General features: G+C 47.1%; 1 protein-coding gene across 3 annotated transcripts in view; it reads right to left on the reverse strand.

Moving 5' to 3' along the window:
* LOC116853874 (neurogenic locus Notch protein) overlaps positions 1-18,005 on the reverse strand; it is a 374,683-nt gene that overhangs the window by 184,063 nt on the left and 172,615 nt on the right. For 2 of the 3 annotated variants that reach the window (XM_032835177.1, XM_032835168.1), the window contains exon 5: positions 8,587-8,720. In XM_032835177.1, coding sequence (XP_032691068.1) covers positions 8,587-8,720 — 134 coding nt within the window. Of the gene's footprint in view, positions 1-8,586; positions 8,721-10,021; positions 11,693-18,005 lie in introns of those variants that run through there. The other variant, XM_032835186.1, reaches the window with a different exon arrangement.

The following is an 18,005-nucleotide window of genomic DNA, read 5'->3' on the forward strand; positions in this document are numbered from 1 at the left end:
CTCTCTCTCTCTCTCTCTCTCTCTCTCTCTCTCTCTCTCTCTCTCTCTCTCTCAGCCACCTACGGAGTCAGGTTGGAGATCCGGAAGAGCGCGACATCGCGAATGTCGAGGAATGGAGCGACGACACGCCAGACCGCGCGATGAAATAGACCCGGACGCGGACAATGAGCGAGAATGGAGACACCGAGACGTACACCGCGAGGACACTTGTTAGACGTCGTCGTACGCGCCTGCTTTGTGCCCGAATGTTCGCGGCTATTAATTACGAGACGTCGTGGACAGAGAGAGAGAGAGAGAGAGATAGAGAGAGATAGAGAGAGATAGAGAGAGAGAGAGAGAGAGAGAGAGAGAGAGGGTGGGGAAAGAGAGGACACGGTTTTGTCGGATCGGAAGAGAACACGGAGGAATATATTCAGGAGGACACGTAGAAGAAGGAAGTATGAACAATCCATAAAGCAGCGACTGAGACGCGTCGAGAAGTCCGGCTGAATAGCGCGGACGCGCGAGAAGAATTAGAAAGATTTAATTAAGTGTTAAGTCCCGCACGACTAATAGAGAACAATGTAACGGAGAAGTCGATAAATCTTCTCTCTATCTCTCTATCTCTCTCCCTCTCCCTCTCTCTCTCTCTCTCTCTCGCGTGCGCACGCTCCGCGGACGTGCGCGGATTCAATCGCCCAAACGAAGCGACAGTCTTCCACGGACGAAGCCGCGGCTCGTCGAGGTGTGGGTGGCACGAGAAAGGCACGCACATACCTCTCCAGCTCGCCGTTAAAATTCGTGTACCGTTGCGCGAATGGCAGATACACGACACGTGGGAAACGAGCCGCGCGAGTTATCGCGCACCGATGCAATAATTATCAGCGGATCGATCGCGACGCGTGACGGAAAACCACGGCCGATTATTCGCACGCGCCCGCGCGTTTCCGGGTACTGCGAAGGTACCGCTTGCGTATTTATTCGGCGAGTGTGTACGAGCAAGAGGAGGAGGAGGAGAAAGAGGAGGAGAAGATTGTGCACTTTTGCGCGCACGTTTGTCAAGCGTGCAACAAGATGTTAGAAATTGCCGGCGGGGAATTTCGCCGATTAGCGTAGCGTTCCGACTTTTTGCAGCGATATTTCGAGAATCAAATCTTGAGGAAGAAGAAAACGAAGAAAGAAGTAACCTAATGTAATAGTTGATTGTATCGATTAGTAAAAAATGATTGGTCGAAACACTTTGGAGGTCAGTATTGGAAGCTTTTGTCGACTGATTTCAAATTCGACCAAAAAGTGCGAGAGTCGACGTGTGTCTCAGAACATTTTCCGCACAAAGGGACGCGCGTTGCGTCACAGATCAATTTTTCAAGAAATTTCACGATTGCAAAATATCGCCGAGACAACAGTCGTGCGTATCTGACCGTCCGACGTTCTCGGACGGTTTCTTCTTCCCTTAATCCTCGACGCATTCTCGTCGTATAAATCCTGCGCAACAATTCGCAGCGAGAAGACAGGGGAGGAGCGCAAGAACGGCGAAACGAACGTACTACGCTCTTCCAAGTTCTGCCGGTCTCGCGTTTCCTCCGTGCTACGCACTTTATGCCCGCGCAGCGGCATAAATCAGCCTGAGAGCGGATAACCATCCAGCTCGCTCTTCCTCAATGCGTACCGATGCGTTGCCCATCCACGCGTGAACGACAATACTCCACGCACTTCGCGCGGGGGACTGTGTAAACTATCTTCTTGCGTATAACCCGCGCGATACACAATCTGCGCGGCCGGAACTGTCAACAGGTGCTCCGATTCCTTGAAGAGGATGCGGGAGACCGACATGACGCCGCAGTTTCCTATTCTGCACTGTTTTTCTATTCGATCGCACAGAATTGCAAATGCTGTCACGGAGCGAAATTACAAATGTCAATGCACGGAAAGGCATATTTTATCGGAAACAAAACAAGTGTTTTCTGAAGAAAAATTCTTTTGTTTCTGACGCAACACATTCGATACCTTTTCATGCACTTGTACACGGAGAAAAATAATTTTCTGGCTGCAAAATTTGCAAATTTTCTGCTGGTCTAGCAAAATCTTTTCGTTATCATATAGACAGCAAAAAGATTTGCTAAAACTACTAATAACTATTTGCTGGATATAATTTGCTGAATCTACACATTATTTTGCTATAAGAACCATGATGGATTTATATAAACAGTTGCAGTTTTGCTCCGATAGCAAATAAATTTGCTAAGGATACATTATTTTGCACTAATAGCAAATTAACGTGATTCTTAGGACAACTACACTCAACAAATTTTTTCTATCCTGGCAACGAAACTACTTTTGCTCTGATAACGAATAATTTGTAAAATTAGTTATGTCAATTACATTTTTTTTATATCATTACGAATATGCAGTAACAACGACGATTTTACTAAAAGAGCAAAATTATTTTTTTCCGTATACTTTTGTTCTGCGAAAACGCATTTGCGATTCTATACAACCGAATAAAAAAACCGGTCGGACTATGTCAAAACTGCGTCATATGTCCAGCATTCCCTCAAGCGCCTATTTTGTCGAATCACGCTACGGATTAGAGACAGAGAATTGCGGATTGAAGATTAGATTTCGACGAATCAACGAACTTCGTTTGTAGCTTGCTTTATTCCAATTGATCAAGTTCCAGCCTTCAATCCTCTATTTCCAACCCGTAGTGTGTGACGCGGGCTTTAGACAACATTGTTCATTCATCATTGTCTTCCCGATGTTGCGAGAGAGGGAATGACGAGTGTACGCGACAATGAAACGGAGAAGATCCATCTCCTCGATTATTCCGCGAGATTCCCCCGACTATTAATACTGAAGATTAACAGCGTTTTACCACGGATAATGCCCGTCAATTCAATTGCTCGGAGCGAGCAGTTCGCGAATAATTTCCAACATTCTGTTTTCACTCAACACAGACGGGATAACTCGCGTCTTCCCGGCGACGGCGTGGTTTACGCGCACCTCTACGTGAGAAAATCCCGTGTAAACATCACGTAGGAAACCCATAAAAAGACCACGTGGTAATTCCACAGCGCACGACCTTAATGCAGCCTATCACTCTGACGTGCGCGGCACACATATATGCTCGTATTCCTTTTAACCAACTGCAGAAATCGCATCGTACAAGAAGGAAGAGAGAGGGAGGAAAGAAGGGAACGCGCTGTGTCGACCGGCCGATTCCCCATTTCTCGAGGTCGGTTGCGATAAAACGGATCGATCGGCTCGATCGCGCGCGCATGCAGACACGGGGACTTGCTCGATTCTAATTAACGCACGTGACCCCCGCAATGACTTCGTTACAACGACTGTTACGGTGCGAAGAGAAAGAGTCGCCGGTGGAAATGAAAGGGGAATGTTAGCGTTTAATCGGGGAAGCTCGTAACACATTTTTCACGTCGCACTGAGAGAAAAAAATAGTTGTAATAACTATAACTATAATCTCACTATATTTTATAGTTCGTTTTGGCCTCAAACATATATTTATAGTTCATCTAAACATGAAGATGTAGTAGAATGAACACAGATTTATAGTCACCATCTTATTACTCTTTACTATATGGTAAAGCACCTTTTGGGAATACAGTTACATGTACCTATATTTGCCAAATATTCCAATTGTATTGACTATATAAAATAGTTAATTTCTCTTACCATTCAATATTTGCCACCTTACCATATTTTTTATTTCAAATAATTATAATTCTTGGTAAAAATTTTACACGGGTCAGTTATATTATACTTATATTGTAAATATTACAAATATTATGGTAACATTTACTATAAAAATTATATTCCTAACTATAATATTTTTACTATGCCATTGTAGTTCCAAATATACATTTTTCTCTCAGTGCGAGGGCTCGAGAGAGCTCAAGCAGACTTTCGGTGTCATTAACCGGTTGGCTGTTGCAACATTCTTCCATCATCGCATTTATGCAGCGAGATGCGCCGAAGAGATTCATCCGGGGAACATCGCATTACATTACCGTCTCCCGATCGTCGGCGAGGTTCTTTCGCTTTGATAAAGCATTCGGGGGGAATTCGGTGGCGTCCGGAGAAATAAAAGGAACGCGTGAGTTCTTCTCAGGCATCACTTTATCTTTAAATGATCGAAATTACGGCTTCGAAATTTCTCCGTAATCGGAATTCTACATTTCTCTTTCACTCGACGGCTAACGTAGGACGATCGTCTGTCTAAGGGCCGCTCCTAGGGCGCCTCTATGAAACGCTCTTTAGTCGAGAATAGAAAAGCACATTAAGCGCGCGCGGAAAATAATGAAAAGTCCTCGAGAACGACCGCGCTCCGGCAAGAAGTCGATCAACAAATTAATCGGCGCGAGAGAGAATCGGCATGGAGAGCGCGCGCACCGTCTCTCGCGAGACTATTCAATCCTCCTCGGCGTCGCCGACAAAGTACAACTTGGACAATAAATTCGAGTTTCTTGCCGGTCGTCGCGGCGCGGTAAAACCGACGATTTAATTCCTCCGCAAGAACTCCGTCGGGCCGGCACAATCGTCGCGGTCGATCGATCGACAGGACTCCCGCCATCTCTTTCTCTCATTCCGACTCGATCACTCCGCCGTGTACGTACACACATCCACGTGTGCGTGTGTTTGTGCGTGTAGCGATCGAATCGGAACGAGAGGAAGATACGAAGGAAACGAGCGAGATTGTTCGCTCGGGATCGAGGAAACGAGTGTTATACGAAGCACCTCTTTCTCTTCTCCTCGCTCCCTTCTTCCTCTCTCTTTCTCTCTGCATCGCCCTTTCCCTCCGAGCGATTAATCCGCGGTTAATCGTTTAGCCGGCGCTCGATGCAGCAGTTTCTAATTAGCGAAATGAAATGGAGGAGGCGTGATCGGATCGCTGGACGAAGGAAATCCTGCACTAGGCGGGATGATCCTTAGAAAGGAGACGCTGCTGCGCAGGAATGTAGAAAGGTACAGGACACAAGGCGGAGGAAGGGAGCGAGAAAAGAGAAAAGGGCGGCATAGAAGGTGCGGCTCGTGCACGAAGAGCAAGCACAGCAGGCCGAGAATGAGAGTTAGGTGAGCGGGACGCCGCAAATTGAACCATTACGACTCTACCTACGCGACCGAATCGACTCGCGCTCGCGTCGAGAATCCTAGGCGGGATAGTTACGAGCTCTCTCTTTCTTCTCATGCTCGCAAAGGGCTCTTTTCTTCGCGGAGAACGAACGAACGAACGAACGAACGAACGTTCGGCAAAAACGAAGAGCGAGCCAACTACGGGGGAAGAAAATCGACGCCAAAGGGACGGGAAAATACGACGGCAGACAAGCGCATAAGCGTGCTGTTGCAAATTGAACCATTTATAACTAACTAGCCGAGCAAATCATTTCGAACGGGAAGACCGCGACGCCGCGCCGGTTTCGCGTTCGTGCATCGCGTTATCCCGGTAGTGTGATAATATCGTCTCGCGAGGTGCGAGAATTGCGAGCAAAAAGACACCTGTGAAGTGCGCGCGCGCGCGCTTACGTGACACGGAAGTTACACGGTATCCGAGTTACTTTTTTCGCCTCGGAAGTAGAAGCTCCAGAGGTGAAATCGTCGTGCAGGGAAATAGAGAGTGCAGACTCAAAAAGTATTTGTTACACGTCTGACAATTATTTTTTTTTCAAATAGGAGCAGCAAGTTGTGTACCGTTGTAAAATATACTCATAGTGTTTCGAAATAATTATTTCATCCAATAAATATCTGAAACTGTGCATCCGACACTTCTCTTTTTTCCTGAGATGTATTTTGTTCCAGTCACACAGTGTCTCCTTGCCGAAATAACGACGGCGCTAACAAGGCGCTGGAAATTCCGATTCAAATATTTGAGAATATTCACCGGTTGCACATTCGCGGGATGCACGCGACATTGAACGGCCGCACCTGCGACAAAAGTGGGATCGATATGCGACGAGAGACGCGAGGAGTAGCGCGAGTCGAGCGGTGCGAGAACAAGGAAAATAAAATCTTTACGACCGTAATACCGGTGCGAGCGAAAGCTGGAGGAGAGAAGGAGAGGGAGAAGGAAGAAGAGCAAAGAGAGAAAGAAACGGAGCGGCGGGGCTCGAGGAGGAAGTCCAGCGCGATTTCTCCCGCGCGGGACCCGGAATAGTTATGGCCTCGTCCTGGGCGAGTGCGCGAGTCCTTCGAGGACTCCTTCGAGAACCGGGAACGATGAGTTCGTCCCCGTCTGGGCTGACTTTCCCGCCGCTAACGATCGCGCCGGCAACGATCATCCGGACACGCCTTCTTCGAGTTTCGATCCCCGCGACTTATTGGAGTGTCACGCGGCAGGAAGCGGAGGAAGAAAAGAGGTTGTTTGCGAGCGAGAAAGAGAGAGACAGAGCACGCGGGAGAGCGCGTTTTACAGGAGCGTGCCTCGCGGAAGGAGTCGCCCCGAGCGGAGAAGGCGATAATGACGACCGGCGGGTAAACTGCTCCGCTCCAACCTCGTTCACGAAGGCGAAACGGCCGGCGAGGAGAGCGGAGCAGGGAGGGAGAGAGAGAGAGAGAAAGAGGATCGAAATAAAAGCCACGGTGCGTGCAGTTACACGCCGGTTTCTCGGCTTATAGCCTCCGCCGAGGGCTACTTAAACGGATGCCTGCCCGGGACAAGTAGAAGGCAACGCGGCACTTTGTACTAATGTAATGTCGTAAAGTACACGGCCGGTGCGCGGCGATATGCGTGAGCGAAGTTACACAAAATATGCTCGCAACGTCCAATTTCTTGCTGCCCACTTCCCCTCTCACTCTCCCCCTCTCCCCCTGCGCCACTTGCCCGTGCTCCCCCCCGTTGCCTCTCCTTGGCCGTCGAGAATTTACAGCCGCGCGGTAAACCGAGGACGGTTCGATTAAAACCGAGCGAACGTGGCCGCTGTGGCGGAGTTTAGTACGAGTGTGTCGCCTGAGTGAAGCGGTTTGCCTTATTAATTCGCGAAAGCGCGGAAAAACGCGAAGATTTAGCCGCAGAAACGAACTGCCCGACCCGTACGATCGCAATGATCGAAGCGCGTGTACATACGCAACCGGAACAAAATATACATACAATAAATTCTTTTGAGTGGTGAATTGAAATGACCGCGATTCAGCCTAGAGCGAGTTTCTTTTTTCTTTTAACAAGCACAGCTAAATTTTCTTTTCTTTTTATTGCTACTTTTTTTAGAATTTGGTGCGAAAGATAAAATACAAAATAAATCTAATTTGTATCTGCTATGAGTTAGAAGAAATACAATAGTATCAAAAAGATCAAAAGGAACTTAATATTTCACCGTAAAACTCTCATGAGCGTACCATTCAAGGGATCAATATATGTAACGAGAAACAAATTGCCGAACAAGAGACTAGAATTTCTGAAAGAGATGACAGATTCTATTCTACTATACGAGATCACACACGTGGAGCACACGTCAGTATTCTACGTGATACACCGCGCGAAATAACGTCAGAGGAAGCGCGTAACGATCGGTGACGAAGAACCACCTGCGAGAAGGTAGGACTCGGGCGCGTTCCTCCAACGGGAAGGGACCTGTGCGCGCTATACCGAGCAAGGTGGACGAAGACGAGAAGGAGGAGGAGAGAAGAAAACGAGGGGGCGAAGGAGCAGACGAAGAAGGTGGGGTCGCCATGGTCGTGGTCCGCCTGGGAAAAAGAGGACCACGCATTGTGATCCGGGCGGCGAGGAGGCCACGCTAGGCTGACCCTAGGCTCTACATTAACCATCCACCGTGTACACACGCACGTAAATGGCCGCGCCGCCACCCCCTGGCCCGAGTTGTACCTGCTGCACTGCGTAATCATTGCCCTGAGAGGCGCTCTTTTGTCTTCCTCTCTCGGCTCCCTTTTGTCCACGCTTCTCTCTTTCTTTCTCTTTTGCCAATTCATCTCATTTCTTTCGGCGTCGCTGGGACAAGGTTGCGCAACGGGCTCGCAGGAGACTCATTCGCGCGGCGACAAACAGAGTGGAACGCGGGCGAGGATCGCCCGAAAACGTTATCGGCGCACCACGTAATCAGCCGGACCGGCGACCTTTTGTTGGTCGAAAGTTACTTTCTTTGCCGCGAGCGGGCGGACGAGGATGAGCCGCGCCCGTGAGAAATGTCCTCGACTCGGCTCGCCACGGTCATCGCAAGATTTCGGGGCTCCGGGTAGTGAAGAGTGAACGGGGGTCATTTATGTTGCGCGCTCCGGAAACGGGAGTCAGCGAGAGAATGAGAGGAAAGGAGAAATTGGACGCCGGCTGAATTGTGTGCACTTTGACGTGCGACGCTGATCGCGAACCGACAATCCCCGAGACACACCGCGCGAGGTGGAAGTGTCCGAGAGGTGCGTGTGGACCGCGCGCCATTATCTTTGGTGACAAAGGGGATAAACGGACCGTCGCAAGAACGAGGTCGGATAAAGAATGAGAAGCGAAGCGAGGAGAGAGATGATACGTGCGATACGAAAAGTTTCATCTTTCGCGGGATTGGGTGCCGCCGCGCCGTCGCTCGGCGTGATTTTACGGCGCGATATGAGGTGTACGAAAAAAAAAGAGAGCTCGCTCTCACTCACCCTCAGGGCAGATGCACTCATAGGCATGTTCGCCGAGCTGATGGCACGAGCCTCCATTCTCACATGGCGACGGGTCGCAGGGGATGTACTCGCTCTCGCAATTTTGTCCGGTGTATCCGTTCGAGCACATGCATCTGCAAAAGACAAAAACGTACCTTTAATCCACTAATGTCGTGATCGAAATTACGATTTTCTCCTTTCTTTCGCAAATATATTATGATAAATATGAGTAAATAATGTGAGTAACAAGTAATTTCGAGTTTTTAAACGATTGTGCTCTTATGTGTGTGTCGTGAGTTTTGTAAAAGAAATATATACGCCGTTTTCACCTGCCATCTTTCACACTGAGGGAAAATTATATTAAAATTAACAAATATTTCCTTGATGGGTGACATTAACATATTTACTTAAATCTACATTCTCTTTATTTAAACCAAATATTGTGTATTTAAGTCAGGTAAACAATATTTGATTTAAATAAAGAGAATGTAGATTTAAGTAAATATGTTAATGGCACCCATCAAAGAAATATTTGTTGATTTTAATATAATTTTTCCTTCAGTGCACGTATATTGTTTCATGAAAAATTACAATGACACAAAAATGCATGATCGTTTCTTTATATTTGAAAAATTCAACGTTACTCATCGCATAATCAAATGCAATTCAGATTTCTCCGAATATTCCTTTCAGGAGTAATATGAATCTGCTTGGTAATTTTAAAAGGCGCGGATACGACACGCAGTAGGCGCGATATCGACTCTCCGTGCACGCAGCACAGGAAATGTCACGCAAGACGATCCAACAATGAAAACTGCCAAGCAATTTGATCGATTTCGCGTCGGTGTCAATGGCAACGATCGAAACAACACGACACCATCTGCGACGATGCAATCGTCTTATCGTCGATATGGGATTTGTTAAAAATTGGTTTTTCGAAAAAACATCATTCTCGCGTTAAAAGGTCGGTGCAAGGCACAAGCTTGCTTCAGTTGCCTCCACTGAAGCAGTTGGCTACGCCGCCAACATGACACTTACGTCATGTGACATTCATTGAGACAAGTCACATGAGGTCAATAAATTTCCGCAAATATTCCCCGTTTGCCAAATTAACGATAATCTCGCGAAAGTTATCTCACCATGATCATTGTCATATCTCACGATTTTTAGAAAACTTGCGTTAGAACGTGGGACGCGGACGTCAACAGGTCCGTTCTTTTTAGCTGAACTTTCTGAAAGTGGTACGCATTGGTGCAACAAGTTAGAGTGAGACAAGTGTATTTTATTTAATTTATTGCACCAGTTCAGCTAAAAAGAACAGTGACCCAACAAGTGACGTCAGCGAGGGCTACGGTAACGTCGGTAACGGAGTGCGATCGCGACTCCGCTAGATTTCATGTGGGACGCGTCATTCCGCGAACGTTCACGCACGCACCTTGAGCTCGCGACGAGCAGTAGCAGCAGAAACACATGCGTGAGATCCATTTTCACGGGTGATCGATGGTCGGTCGCAGCAGCGGTGGAACGTAATCCTCATATTTCGACGAGGAGCCCGTCTCGCATACGCTCACTCCATCTCCCGAGACAACAGAACCCACCCCGCTTCCTCGTGTCGCGCGAACAGATCGGGCACATCCGCGGCGAAATCACCTCACACTGATATATCCTCACACGAGAGACCTCGGCGCAACTTGCGCGCGATCAAACCCTCTCACAGTTCACTATGCCAACACTGTCTTCAGGTCGCACAGGGAGGTCGCACGTGGGTAATCCAACACGACACGGACGGCGAACGGTAAAAGACGGTCCGAAATAATCCCGACAGTGGACGCAACGTGACCGAATGACGAAATAATCTCGAGCCGGGCGACGAGAGAGTCACGAGACAATACACTGTAAACACACTGTCCGGGCGAACGTAACACGGCACGAAAGAAAGAACTCAGGCGACGCTCGTGTCGCGTCCGGTGGCGTCTCCTGAGCCGCGCGATGTGCACGTCCTGACTGCGCGATGTATCACCGCGGCGACGCCGGGGCGCGGCGGCTTTCCCTTCGTTCGCGACAAGACGCGAGCAGGTCGTCGGGCGTTCTCCTTCTCATCGTTCCCGCTATCTCATCTCGTTCTCACATCCGGCGTTCTGACTCCGCCGGCGCGACTCTCTCTCCGAAAGCCGCCCCCGCTGCCGCCACCAGGCGAGCCGGAGACACCGGCCGAAGTGGCGAACTCCCGCGATTTCGGGGCGACCGCCTCTCAATATGGCGTCGTGGCCGACAGAAACAAGAGACACTTTTCCGATCTCTGGACGTTTCCTCGGCTCTTTTCGCTACGCCACGCAAGTATGTGCGACGTCCCGCTGCGTATCTCCGTCTTTTTCGGATGTCACTCACAGTTTGCCAGACACAAAGACAAACACTCACAGTTTGCCAGACTGCCACAGGACTACGGCTGACGCATCGAACTATAACGTCGTCATTCCAACAGGAAAGGTGACACCGACTTGTCGAAACTTGTTCAAACTTGTCGCGACGTCGCCGGCGCAGGTAGCGAGACAGAGAGAGAAACCGCAAAAACTTTCCTACAAAACGGTCACCGAAATGCCGTCGCGAGACGAAATAATATCATATCCTCGGTCAAAGTTTCTCTCGCGGAATTCTCCTCTCGTGGCCGCGGCTGCCGCTGGAATGTGATGGTGCCACGGCTGGAACGACACGAGGAACGCGGGTGGGCAGACGAGTGCGGTGAGTGCAGTTCGGCGGCTGTGATCGCGCGCGACACTACCACTGGCTCTCGTATAATCGCGGACGATCGTCGATTTAACGCGACCACCTGTTTTCGTGTGGTGCGCGCGCGCGCACGCACTGAATGGAGTCTGACGGGGACGCGCGCGCGAAGCGTACGTCGTTCTCGGACGGCTGGCGGCTGACTAATCTTATCTTCGGTGGCGCACCGCTCAGAGGGCGCCACCGTCTCGGTGCCTCGCGCGCCCCTTGCTGCGCGCGCGGGTCTCGTCTCCGCTCCGCCACCACCAGCTCCTTCTCCTCCTCCTCCTCCTCCGTCGTCGTAGTCGTCGTCCTGCGCGCGCTTTCTCTTTCTCTTCGCCGACGTTTCGTCCGGCCTCTCCTCTCTTGCTCGCGCTGGAGCTTATTCTAGCTCTCCTCGGCTGTGGCATTCGATCGTGTGGCGGCAGAAACGTGCTGCCGTGTCCCGGCGGGAACGATGCCCGTGGCAGAAGAAAGGAAGGAAAGAGGGATCGCGGTCGACGTTATCGTCTCGCTGCCCCGAAGAGATAACTTTTGCGTAAAAGTCTTTTTTATCTTGATGTCTGAAGAGTCGAAGGATCCCCCACGGAGCCGTGCTTGTTAATCTCAACTCCGCGCTGATATCTCCCGAAAGCATTTTCCTTTCTTGGTTAGAAAAATGTCGGAAGGTGCATTCCGTGCGTGCACACTCTCGCATTCCCCAGCACTTTCACGCGCGTCGTCATGTTCTGCTGTCGTACGACACAGCCCGGTCCTTCCCAAATATGCACCGAGTCCCAACCGCGTCCGTGGACGTGCGCGAATTTACACATCTACACACACATCGTCCTGGCGAGTAAACGAGACTCGAACGAAACGTGTTCCGGGCACGAAAATAACGATTAAGGTGTGTTGACTCGGGTACTTAAGCGCGCATTTCATCCATAGGGATGATGGCTCGGTCATCATTCGAGGAATTTGGGAAGAGACCAAAATTTTCCAATATCTGTCGCGTATAATGGAAGCATTCTCGAAAATATGCTCGCGTTACATTGTTCGTGAAGAAAACTCGTAAAAAACACAATATGCGAATTCTGCTTAAGAAAATCTTATATATATATATATATATATATATATATATATATATATATATATATATATATATATATATTTCTGTTTAATTTTTAATCTATAATATTTTATAACATGTTGACTGCCACACTGAGGTCACTGATTACTATAATTTGCCGCGTCTCATTAATTTGCATATCAGTCATTAATTTATGTAACCAGTTACCTATATAAAACTGGAGACACCTGGTCACAGAAAGTCGATAAAACAGGTTTGCAAACGCATGCATATTTAATTGTATTTTTCTGCCGCATCTTTGGTTATTCGAACTTTAGTTGAGCGAAATAAGATCGAATCAGCGTGGCGCGACGCGAATATACCTTACCAATTAAGCGAAAAAAATATCAAGTCGACGTCGTCGTAAGCAGAAATAGAAACAGAAAGAGGCTCACACCCCCATATTGCAGGATCGATATTTAGATAATCGAATATTCAACGTTTCCATCACAGTAGCGGATCACAAGCGAAATGAGCGGATATTAGATCACTCGAACGACCGCTACGGGCGTCGACTGGTCGACTTTGAAGTTCAATATTCGCCTGTTTACACACGTTGCGCACAGCACCCTCGAATGGAAAGACCTGCGGGCAGCAGGGCGCCCCGGGGCACGTTTTAAAATGCGAAGGGGGATGATCCGCGTTTTTCAATTCCCCACATGATGATACTTTGCCGGCCGAAGACCCTCTTCTCTCCCCCTTGCCCCCGTCCCCCGCCTCCGGAGAGAGCCCGACGAGTCTCCCTCGCCTAATCCATTATTCCGCGCGACTGACCGCGAATGATTTCCGATACATTCGATTTTCGAGAGGCGGCTCGATCGCACGTAGATTATCGCTCTCGCGCGGCCACGACAACGTCGACGACGACGACGAGGAGCCGCGCTCAATGGCCCGGCGAGAATGTTAGATTCGTTCCACTTGCGTTATGGAAAACAAGTTCGCTCGCAAGAACGCACAATGCAGGCATGGGTGCACTGCTGCGTACACGGCCGGAATACGCCTTGCTTCGCCGTAATGCGCCTCGCCGATGGAAAGTGGAATTCTGCATTCTTGCCGCGAGCGGTGCGCCCGACTTTGATCGCGATGTCTGCGGCGATCGAGACGTCCGCGATAAAAACGGCGACCTGAGACTTAACTGCTTTCTTTTTTCTTTTTTCAAACGACGACACGACCATTTCCGCCGATAACCCCGAAGCGAGCGCACGAATGCGTGCGTCGCCTGCGACTTTCATTCTCGAGATCCCATTTTCACGGAAGTACTCGCCATCTAAGCGGCTAAACGTTATTGTGCCGCCACAACGTTGTTGCGTCGTTGGAAATGTTACGCACAACGAGAATAGAGCGCGCGAGAATTGGTCATTATTTGCTGAAGATTAAACATTTCACGAATTACTCTATATTTCTTATATATAAAGTTTTTGGATAAAGTGCCTGACCTTTGGATAAGACTCGGGTAATTTGTGTACGGAAAATTTTGGTTCAATGAGCCAATTTCTGGTGAAATACGAACGATTTAGAAATGATTCGGAAACTCCAGTCGAGAATTTTGCACAGAGAAAAAATTATAATTGCTTTCGGCATTAACTATACTTTTTGTGATTTTAACCACGAAAATAATTAGAAGAACCATCTTTCTAATAACACTTATTAAAACAATGATTTTTCTAACTATTTTGTGGCTAAAATCACAAAAGAATATAATTGACACCGAAAGCAACTATAATTTTCTCTAGTATGTTAAGGTTTTTATTAATCTTGATAATCTAGAATCTTAAGTCATACTAATTTATGAAAAAATTATCCGAATTTTGATAACTTCAACAAGAATTTCGGAATCGTTGATATTTTCAGAAATTAGTTCCTCCACGACAAGCTGTTTTTCCAAGCGAAAAATTTCATAAACGTCGTCCTGACGAGGACACGACGTGCGCGCTCACGTTCAACCTAGAGACGCGAGCCTTCGAGGGTCAAAGGGTTTCGCATAATTACGCTACAGCGAGGATAGGAAGCCGTCGCTGCGCGGTTACGAATCACGCCTGATTTTTCCGCACAATTAATTATCGTCCGGTCGCCTTAATTAATTAGTCATCCGATAAGCGCCAAGAGAGATTCCTGCGCCAATTAAGACCTCAGCGTCTAAGATCGGGCCTAGGCTCGACGCGCAGCGCGTTTATGTCGACGCGATCGCCGCACACCCTCGGGCTCACGATCATCGTGCAAGCTTAATAGAGGTAATCTACGTAGCCAGCAGCAGCCGAACGTATCTTCGCGATAAAGTCTAATCGACAAGTATAAACATCTCACGCGATCGGCCCGGAAGAAAAATCCGCCGTCGATGGCGCGCGGTCACGAGGCAGCAACTAAATAAATTCACGATAAGTGAAGGAAATAGTGATACACCTCGACGATACGGAGATACCAACTACCCGAGCAACACTGTGCCCGTGACGTTTTTTTAACAACTTCACGAGTCGATCATTCATTCGATCAATCATCGCACGATCAATGGTCTCGAGTAATTCCAGCTGTTTCTCTAGAAGAAATTGAATCTTCGTCGAAAGGAAATGTCGTCTGTTCTAATCAGCAACTACACGGAGAGAATGTTATAGCAAAAATTACTATAGGACCTTGTAGCCGAGGAACAGATCGACATTTTGTAGCGACCAGCTCTACTCTCTTTCGTTTCATGCGTGCTACTTATACTTCAGCAACTAAATTGTATACTACCGTCCAGAAGTTTAGAAGCAGTCATATTTTTGTGTAAAATAAAAGATCGTTTGTAAATATTATGAAAGCAACCGCTTATAATGAATGTTTGCCAACATTGACGACTACTTTAGATTAGAATATCAACTTTCTGTGCTTATAATTACATTATATTAAATAAAATAATTTAGTTAAATCAATCGACTGATAACTTTAATGCGCACTGAGCTCAAAAATTCTAACTTGCGTCTATGAATGCTTGAATACTATTAAAATCCTATTTAATTAGAATACAATGGTTAGATATTGAAGATAAACATCATATTTCTGTGATTTGAACGTGACCAAAACAAAGTGTTCAACCGCAAGTAGATAATAGCAAGAATTTATTAGACATAGGCACAAAGAGTTGGTGTTCTGGCCTAAGGTAGTCATTAATGTCAATAAACATTCATTATACCCGGTTACTTTTATAATATTTACAAACGATCTTTTATTTCACACAAAAATATGACTGCTTCCAAACTTCTGGACGGTAGTATATAATATTAAGATATGTTTCCAGAAAAATTCACTATGTTTCTCAGCATGATAGATCTAGATCGATAATCTAATTCTGTGGACTACAAAAACATAATAAAATTCATATAGCGCGACTATATTCATATAATAGAAAAGAGTTCATATGAGAAAAATAGAAAACTGCACTGAGAAAAGAATTTACTAAATTTCAAAAAACGTTTGTTTGGATAGTACTGTGAAGATATTTATTTAAATTAAGTAATTATTTTCTAAATAATTACTAAATAATTACTAAAATTACTATAATTACTATAATTACTAAATAATTACTAAAATTAAATAAAGAAATTTTAAATATAAATTTGTTTCTTTAAATTTAGAAAATAATTACTTCATTTAAACAAATATCTTCACAGTACTATCTAAACAAACGTTTTTTGAAATTTAGTAAATTTAGTAAATTTTTTTTCCAGTATATAACATTCTCTCTGTGTAACTTTTTTATTCAGTCCAGCCAGCTACGCTTCTATTCGAGTCATTTTATCATTGAAATATCGTAATCAAGGAGCACGAAGCGACGTAGGAGGGCGCATGGGGGGGGAGGGACCGGTCATTTCTCAAGGGCCGACCCGAGAAATTTGCTGCGACAAAAAGTCGCTTTTTCATGGGGCCCCCTTCGCTTAATGCGCGCTCCCGAAGCTGCGGACGCTGTGGTAGAGGGAAGAGACGACAGAAGAACAGCCGGAATTAATCGAATCCCGCGCGAAGGCCCGTCGAAGGCCGCGCGGTGGTGGTCGGCGACATTTTGTCATTAGCTTCCGCCGAAAATTGATACGCGATTTAATTGACGTCAAATTGGTGCGCGCACGGTTTGGAGATTGGATCCGCGACGAGAAGAGAGCCGTTGCGCTCGTCGTGATGAGGTTCTTCGCAGGTGAGACGAGGGGCGGATAAGGAAGGTGGGTCGTCTCCCTCCGGCCGGTTCGTTCCTGCCGATCGTCTTTACGACGCCATCAAATTTCGCGATGAAAGCATCCTCGGCCGGAATATTAAGTGCGCCGCGGTTAATAACGTCCTTGCTCCTACAGCCTCCGGTACGCGGATGTCCGATTACGGCGCCGTACGAAAAATTACGGCAAGAGTTACGGTGGCGTCGCGTATAATACCGCGGAGCTTGTGCGGCGCCGCGAACACCTGTCCCGTAATTCTCGCCGTGCATCTTTATCGACGCCTCTCGCGTGATTTAAGCGGCCAGCGTGACTCGTCTCTTCGAAATCTTTTTCCTCTTTTTTTTCACCCAATTCGCTCGTCGTGGAGGTATTATTCGCTGACGGAAAATCGTCGCGAAAACGTCCTTAAGGTAGGGCTCTCAATTCTGAAACGTATATTTTCTGAGCCGACGTCGTCGCGACTTTCTTCCCCCACTTTTCTCACCGCTGAGATACTGTTCGCACGCGGAAACTTTCGCGAAGACATTTTTGCGGGAAGGATTTTTAATTCCGAAACACATTGATATTTTCTGGGCCGACATTGTCGCGACGTTCTTCTCCTACTTGTCTCGCCGCCGATACTCTTCACGAAGATGTTTTCACAAGGATTTTTAATTATGAAACGTATATTGATATTTTCCAAGCTGGCAACAGTAAGAGCAAATCAAAGTTCCAGTTCCGCGGCCACGCAATACATCTCGATGATTTATATAACGCGCTCGCTTTCTCCATTGTATCGTGGCGACTGAGAGTTTTGACAGCGTCCATAAACACGTGAGTAATTGCATCTCGGTTTCTGAAATGGCCGAACCTGTTATCGCGATTCGCGATAAATCCTCGTCCGGCGGTTCGTTCATTCGTTCGTTTGGTTCGAGGCTGCGCCGCCGCGTCGCGGCGACGACGGCAGCGGAATATAACGGGAAGTGCGGTTTCCCATTACGAGCGTTACATAAATGTTCATGAACGTCAATGGAAATCACGGGAAAATGATTCACTACTCGCCCGGCTCTCGTCGCGGACAAGAATGCCCCGAGGATATCTCCTTTTTTTCTCCTGTGCCCGAAGAGAATATATTTTAATACAATAGTATAAAATAAAATATTAGGACCTTAACTTAGTTTCCGCCCGCAAATGTTAGATGGCAATGCAAACAGTTCTAGTAGTCATTACTAACGAAACAGGTAGTTTGTGATTAATTTCGACATTTCTCGATAACATTCAGTCAGCATACACAATTATTTTCCTAAACAACAATTTCTTTTGCTTTGTGAAAAATGGAACGCGATAAAGTGTTTTTTCGACATGTGCTTTTGCACTATTTTGATTTGAAAAAA

Source organism: Odontomachus brunneus, unplaced genomic scaffold (genome assembly GCF_010583005.1).
Source record: "Odontomachus brunneus isolate Ranch 3 - 2012 unplaced genomic scaffold, Obru_v1 Obru_scaffold_001, whole genome shotgun sequence".
NCBI classification, from domain to species: domain Eukaryota; kingdom Metazoa; phylum Arthropoda; class Insecta; order Hymenoptera; family Formicidae; genus Odontomachus; species Odontomachus brunneus.